The sequence below is a fragment of the Physeter macrocephalus genome, chromosome 15, assembly GCF_002837175.3.
Source record: "Physeter macrocephalus isolate SW-GA chromosome 15, ASM283717v5, whole genome shotgun sequence".
NCBI lineage: Eukaryota > Metazoa > Chordata > Mammalia > Artiodactyla > Physeteridae > Physeter > Physeter macrocephalus.
The window spans coordinates 11,750,098-11,757,960 of record NC_041228.1 but is presented as its reverse complement, the minus strand read 5'-3'; the positions used below and the strand labels follow the sequence as shown (position 1 = coordinate 11,757,960).

Here is a 7,863-nt window from a genome sequence, read left to right as displayed (position 1 = left end):
GGTGTTCGTTTTTCTCTTTCTGACTTACTTCACTCTGTATGACAGACTCTAGGTCCATCCACCTCACTACAAATAACTCAATTTCGTTTCTTTTTATGGCTGAGTAATATTCGATCCCCGTTTTAGAGAGAAGATGGAGGTTCAAAAAAGTGAAGTAACCAGCTCAAGGTAACGCTGCTGGTTAGAGAGAGAAAGGGTGCAAACCCACAAGCATACAACCTCAGAGCGTGCCCTTTCCATTGTACCCCGCTGCCTTCCCTTCCCAGGTGTTCTGTTACAGACAACTGATCTCTTAGAGACCTGACCTCTGGGAAAGCGAGCTGGTACTGCAATAACAAAAGATGTGAGTCAGAGACCTTGAAACTCATTTTATGTTTGCAGGCCTCTCCCTCCCTGGGGCCCTGGAACCTACCATTTCTTGTGGTTACCTACTGTTTATCTTAATTCAGTTTATTTCCTATCCATTGACAACATACTTTTCTCTCCAAGATGACAAAGTCTCTGACCAAAGCTAAAACATCTGGTAACACAGGTTACCTGGCCTGCCCTGAGCCAGAAGCAAAGACTCGAGCTGGCAGGTCTGTCCAGGTCTCTCCCTTTAGCCTCGTCCCCACGTGTCCCCTAACTTTCACCTCACGCCTGTCACCAATACGGATTTTCAAATGTGTACAGGTACACTTGCGATGGAAAAGATCCTCATGTGTTTAACTGAGGCCACCGAATTACAGTCTGACCAACCACACAAAGAGAATTTTACATATCTCCTATGTCACTTGTGGCAAAATTACCTATAACTCTACTGAAGTTTTTCACTGTGTAATAAAACCCACTGCAACTAATGTTTTTCCTTCTTTTTACTTGGGAAGCAGTAACAGGTTTGGACTGACAGAAGAGACAGAAAAAAAGACAAAAACTGAATTTCTTTGACTTACTTGTTTTTCCTTTTGTATCAAGTCTTCCAGAAACTTAGCATCTAACAAATAACAGAAAAAACTGCAGACAACATACATAATTGGTGTTATCTGTGTTGGTAAGCACTTACCTTGACCGGAATTATATATTGCTTTTACAGACTTCTTAACTTTCTGTAAGGCTGTTCTATCTTGGTCTAGAGCCTAGAAGAGAAAAATTGGGGGGAAAAAGATGTTGGAAAACTTGGTAAGTTTAAAAAAAAAAAAGGAACTAAAGAAAAAGAAAAACTCATTCATAACTGCATTTGTTGTGCTGAGCACTGCAGCAACAGCCATCTGGTATATTTATCAACGATGCACCCCTTCAGAGACACGAAGTGCCCAGGATTTGAGTAGTTCTATTTTGGGGATAAATACGGTCATTCCACAAGCTCAACATTGGTGAAATGGATAAGCTGGTAGTCAGTCGGTAACCGTGCTAAGCTATGCACAGGCAAGAAAATATAAGATACCTAAGATCTGATTCTTTCACTCAGAGAGTCAACAACCTGGGAAGGGAGAAAGGCTAACATATGACACGGATGATACCTTCCCAGGGAACCAAACACATCTTATCACCTAATGGTAATTTCAGCCAGAAAGAAAACACTTAAGGGAGTGTGATAAGCAGGAGTGACCCCGAAGAGCTTCTCAAGCTTTTAAACTTGAGGATTCCTTTTAGTTAAAAAAAAATTTTTTTAATGACATAATGCCGCATGTATTTAAAAAATTCTGTTTATTAAAAAAGCACAACATGAGAAATGCTACCACGATGCGAGTAATGCTTGTACATGATTTCTTAGGTGATGAATCAACACATCTCCAGTAATCTACAAGGCAGGGGTGAGGGGGTTGTTTCTGGCGGACTGTCACTCCTGATTCTTGACCCAGGTGCTGGATACACAACTGGGTTTCGTTTGTGAAAATTCATCAAACCATGCACTTAGGATATGTACTCTTTTCTATGTGTGTATTACACTTCAAAAACAAGTCAATGTAGACATACTCATGGCACGCTGACCTAACTTCTTAGAATAAATTCAAGCCCCTCTCTGCTTTCTCAAGGGTCCACGATCCATTCACAGTCTGGGAACCCCTGGAGGGTGGGTCAAGATTTGGAGGACAGGAGCAATAGCAGCAATAAAAATAAACTTGTATAATAAAGTTTAAAAACACTCAATGTGCACTCGCATCCTTTACATCATCTAAACCTCAAGACTTCAGATGAGCGAATGGAAGCCCACGGAGGGTAAGTACTTGCTCTCTGCAGGGTACGGGGGGAGCTGCAGGGGGCAAGGCGATGGCAGCAGGCATCTGCTATTCCCCTTCTGCAAAACGGGCTTTCCCGCCACGCTAAACACAGGGTTCACTGGGCGCTGTGCCTTTCCTTTGGCTCCTGTTCTCTGAGCACCCATGACTGGCCAGGTGAGCACGGCCCATGCTGGGCTAGGAGTTCTGAGCTTGGGAACCAGGAGCATAACATGGAGCATAACATGCAGCCCCTCTCTGATGATGAGAGCCTGGGGGCCACCAGGGGTTCTGTTTCTAGCTGTGTGGAAGAGTCTGGCCAGACAGGATGATGTTAACAGAGACGAAGCACCAGAAACCAGAGGTGGAGGGGGTCCTGGCGGCAGCTGAGTCCTTGCTCCCAGCTGTCCCCAAGTCTATATCACTGCCAACCTTCCTGGAGACTGAGTATGTGGGACAATAAATTCCTTTTGTCAGAAGCTCGTTGAAGTTGGGATTCTATCACTTGCAACCACAAGTCCTAAGTAACACAAGAACTGAAGTTTACTGAGCACTTACTACACCAGGCATAAGCTTGTAGAGAAGACGTACCAAATAGATATCTTATCTCTTTGAGTTACATCTTTACAAAAATCCTGTGAAGTAGCATCTAGATTTTTCAGATAAGGAAATGTGATAGGCCTTCAATAAATATCTGTAGGAAAGGAGGGAGGGAAATACTTACTAACTTGCTCAAAGTCACAAAGCCAGAAAGTGCTAAAATCACATTTTATACTAACGTCTCCCGAAGCCCAAATCTAATGGGATGCTGGGATAAAAACCAGCGTTTTGCAGACCGCGGGTTAACGCTACTTCTACCTTGCCCACCACTCACTTTCCACCTCCACAACTTTTTTCACAGCCACGTCCCATCTGCACTTCTTTTTAATTAACATTTTTCTTTAAATTCATTCACATCTTTTAAAAAAATTTAAATACACTCTAAAGAGCTGGCTCACTCAACATTAATAGAAGATACCCTGAAAATGACTATGTGCCTCTAACTACATAAAATGCTCGTCTGTTCGCTACCTCAAATCACCTCATCTAATGCCAGTGATACTGCATATCACATTTAAGGAAACAATGTTTTATGACACAGCTCCAGAGGAAGAGACACAGTTTGAGCAATTTCAAAGATCTGAGGTTTGTACATCAGAGGAAAGAGGGGAGATAACTAACATTTTAATAAATGCAGAGTCATAAAGGTGCTGAGATTTACATACATTATTTCACTCAATTCTTACAAAAACCCTATGAAATAAGTACTGTTACTGGATTCATTTTATAGATGAGGAAACAGAGGCTTGGAAAGTGTAACTTGCCCAGGTGGCAGAATAGAAATTTGAACCCAGTTCTTCACAGTAAAACTCCACCTCCAAATCACTACCCAGTTCTGTATTCCAATGGCATCTGTGAAGAACTGAAACTAAAAGCAGTCTCATCTTAAGAGGGCAATATCCACGAGTTTTCAGAGGCAAATCTGTGTTAAGAAACTACAAGACATTTAGGTTGCGAGGAGACTGGGAGGGAAAGACAGTAATGCAAATAAGTGCAAATAAGCACTCATTTTAAGAGATGGGATCCAAAGGGTTTATCCTTTGCTGAACCGCTTTTGTGGTAAGGATATTTTAAAAAATAATTCTAATAACAGCCACCATTTATTTTATATATATATATATTTCTGCCATCTTTTTTTTCTGATGAAAACCCCTGGGCTTTAGAGAAGTGAAACAACGTGCCAGGTGTCACACATCAGGTAAGAGAAGAACCAGCTTAATGCTTTTTCAAACAAGCCACCTAAAAATCCATTGCAGAAGGCACGCTCATGTTTCTCCTAGATCTTAAGATTTTTAAATAATTTTCGAGAAAGGAAAAAAGATCTCCTTCTGGAAGAAAATAACCTATCAGCTCAGCTTTGGCGAGTGATGACCTCTGAAGGATGATTCTACTGGTAGAGACATTAATGAGTGGGCTTTAAAGTCCATGCACATTTAATGACTCCAAATGAGCAAAGGGCTGGAAAAGATTTCAGCCGTAACATTTTATGAGACCAGTTATCTGCTTCCTTTTTGCAGAAGGGAAAGTCTCAGAAATTTATGTTGAATTTTTACCAACCTGTCTATAGAACTAATAGGATGTAAGGTTCAGGTACTTACTTCTAAAGGTTATTAATGACATCCACATTAGACACCTACAGCCACCATTATGTCCGCGTGACACTTCTCTTTTTACACTCTACTATTTGGCCACGGGCAAAAAGCAGCTGAGTAAAACGCAGTTTTAAGAACTCTGTGCTTAAGAGAGCCAGGGAACGCTGTCCCTCAATCAAACAATGCTCCCTCCAGAAAGAACACGTCTAAATATGCTACAGAGCGCCATTCTCTCGACAGCCAGACAAGCAACACCTGCAGTGACATCTTTTGAAATGTCCCAGATGTAAAACTACATAAAGCTAAGAGAAAAGTGGCAGATGAATGGGCTACAAAATTATCCTACCTCTCAGCCCATTAAAAGTTGTTAAGATACGTGCCTGCGTTTCTAAGTATGCATCTGAAGGTGAACAACTCAAAAGCGTATGCGTTTGTGAGAGGAGAGAGGGAGAGAGAAGGAGGATGAATGAACCAAGACAGGAATCCAGCAGAATATGCTCATCTTTAACAGTCGAATAACACCTCCCCCATCTAGAACTTTGCAATACAGCAACTTCCCCTTCTCTGCATTACTAAAGAGCAGGGGCGTTAACCTAGAAAAGCACTTCCCATCTTTATATGGAGACATGTTACTTTTATTTCATGCATAGTCCTAACAAGCCTGGGCGTCTGAATACACAGAGAAGATACAGGGTACTGCAAGTTAGAGAGAGATTGCTGGAGAAACCACACCAACAGAAGCTGGCAACCAGACGATTCAGAAAGATTATACAAACTGGACATAAGAATGAAAAAATTCCTTAAGAATCAGAGGCCATTCAGGGTAGGACATGGAACCTTTCGTACCACGCCAGGCCGAGCAGCATCCCTGGGTCACAGCGGAGTGCAAACAACACATGTTCTCAGAGATGCACAGGCATCAGCCATGCCTGTTTCAAGCACAGGGCATTTGCACTGGCTGACCCTTCTGGCTGGAACTCACCTCTTCAGATGATGGGCTCTTCCTTCTTACCCAGGCCTCAGAATAAAAGCCCCTTCCTCCGAAAGGCCTTTTATGGTCAGCCTAAAGCAGCACACCCTCCTGCTCCCCAGTCACTCTCTCATATACCTCACACTAGATATTCCACAGCACTACACACCCCGAAATGATCCTGTTCATGACCTGTTTACCATAATGGTATTTATCTCCCTCCACTGGAAGAATGAAAGCTCTATGGAGACAGGGGCCCTGCAGAACCTGTTCATGGCTGAATTCCCATTCCCGGTGCTTAGCAGATGGCAGATGTCCAAAAACTGTTTATGAAATGAAGTAACAAACGATGAAGAAATGAATTCCTCAGTCTTCTCAGCTCCCCAAATAGGAAAGGATGCAAGGCAAGACTTGCCTTGAAAATGGCTGAATCAAGTTTTGAATTCAGAAAACACGGCCCTCTGTAATTCCTCCCCTAATTGTTTCGAACAGCCAAAGTTTAAATGTATGTATGTGTTAAATAAATGTGTGTGTGACACATGTATGAGGGACATGACCGCACAGTACCATGAGTAATGGTTTAACAGGACAGACAGAACTTACACATTTTAAGTTAGTTTTGTACCTTAGAATAGTTATTCTGGCAACTTCCTTAAAAAACTTTTTATTAGAATATAGTACACCTACGTTAAATAAGCAGTGGCAATACGACTGTTAATATTAAGATTTTCTATTTCAGAATTACTCTCTAAGGCTAGGCACCTTCTTTTCAATATACTCAAATGGGAAAAATGTGTCTTATTTTAGGTAGATGTGATTTTTGAAAATAAGCACGAGTCTTCGGCGCTAAATCTTATGAGTATACCTACAGAGAAAGGAAAGGGTGGATAACAATAAAATAATAGCATAGAATTTCTTACAGACATGGCCGGGGAGACACCTCCCACCTTCCGGGGATGCTGAGCATTAAGTAGATTACGTGCCTGGATGTGGCTGGCACAGAGCCTCGCACAGAGCAGGGGCTCAGAAACCGCCGGCATCATTACCCTCGCCTCTGAAGGCGCTTCCGAGAGAGACATTCCTGAAACAGTCGGAGCAGTGACAGCCAAACATCTCTGAAACAAGCGCTCCTACCAGCAAAGTGATTTCTTCAATGAAAAGAATTTTTACTCACTTGGGGGAAAAAGGGAGTGTTTCCATTTTTATTATTTTAATAGTCACATTCAGAGAGGCAATTTCAAAAATGCACTTCAATAGAAGCATCTGTCCCATAATCACCACAAAGCGAACGCTCTTCTGTGTAATTCCTGTAACAGGGCATCAAGGGAAGACTGCGTTGGCCTAATTTTGGTTCAGAGCCTGACTGCTTCAGCCTTCAGCTTGTTGAGCAACCCCTCTACCTTTCGGAGAGGAGGGAGATGCCTAATTAACATTCTCATAAACTCGTTGAGGACGAAACAGTGATACAAGCTCTCATGCAGCCTCACAGCCAAATCAATACGCTATTTATCCATCACAAGACCCCATATACTAGAATCTATGTGTATAATTGTAATGGGAATCAGGTTATGAGCCCAGAGAGTAAGCCTACGGGATAATGAAGGGTACTGCGAATAAAGGGGCCAGAAGGGAGAGTGACCTTGTTATGTCCTCAAAAAAGAGGAGGGTTCGGGCAGTCCGTGCAAGTGAGTTTCTGTTCTGAGGATCAAACTTGGGTTTTTGTAACATTTGCTCACTTATTCATCCATTATCTGTGCCTGGCACGTAGCGGACCCTACTCTGGGCCAGGCACTGGCCTAAGCGTGAAAATCCACATGCGTGTGCCTTTGCTTCCCCAGCTGCGTGCCCCCCACGTCTACCTGCTACAGCAAAACAACAACAACGAGACCCTTCACTAGGATCTGTGGGGAGCTTGGTACTGCTTTTGGTAAGACTGATGAAGGCAGTTATTCAAGAAATATTAATCCTCGCTACCCTGGGGTTTTAGCCACACTTCTCAAATCATTCCACTCTCTACCTCGTATTTTAGGGGTTTAGTACCTGTTGTCTCTTCACCTACTCAGTCAACTAAAAGGTCTCCAAGGATAATGCTTATGATTGTTTCTTTCTTCACTTAGAAGATGCTAAGTGAGAACTGAATGAAGAAACACACACACACACACACACACACACACACACACACACACACACACACACACGGAAGGAAGGATGAACAAGAATCCACTGTTCATAGAATAAAACCCAGGTCCTCATTACTGCCAGCCAGGCCCTATGTGATCCAGCCCTCTGACTTCTGTCGCCACACTCTCCACTCCTCATATCTAAGCCACACCCGCAGTCTTTCTGAACCCACAAGCCGGCGTCCACCTGAGAGCTTCTGCAACTGCTAACGTTTCTGCTGAAATCCTCTTCTCAGAACTCTTCCCCTGATCTAAAGGGGCCTGGCCTGCTTGTGCGCGCGCGCTCTCTCTCTCTCTCTCTCTCTTTCTCTCTCTCTCTCTGT

The 7,863-nt window shown here is 42.9% G+C and overlaps 1 protein-coding gene across 1 annotated transcript in view; it reads right to left on the bottom strand.

Annotated features, from left to right (window-relative positions):
• Positions 1–2,264, bottom strand: part of LOC102973503 (arf-GAP with SH3 domain, ANK repeat and PH domain-containing protein 1) — a 150,710-nt gene extending 148,446 nt beyond the window's left edge. Inside the window, exons 1-2 of the mRNA XM_028500773.2 lie at positions 2,226–2,264; positions 1,043–1,115 (exon numbers count right to left, since the gene is read on the bottom strand). Of these exons, the coding sequence (XP_028356574.1) occupies positions 1,043–1,115; positions 2,226–2,264 (112 nt within the window). The remainder of the gene's footprint in view (positions 1–1,042; positions 1,116–2,225) is intronic.
• Positions 2,265–7,863: the final 5,599 nt, after the last annotated feature.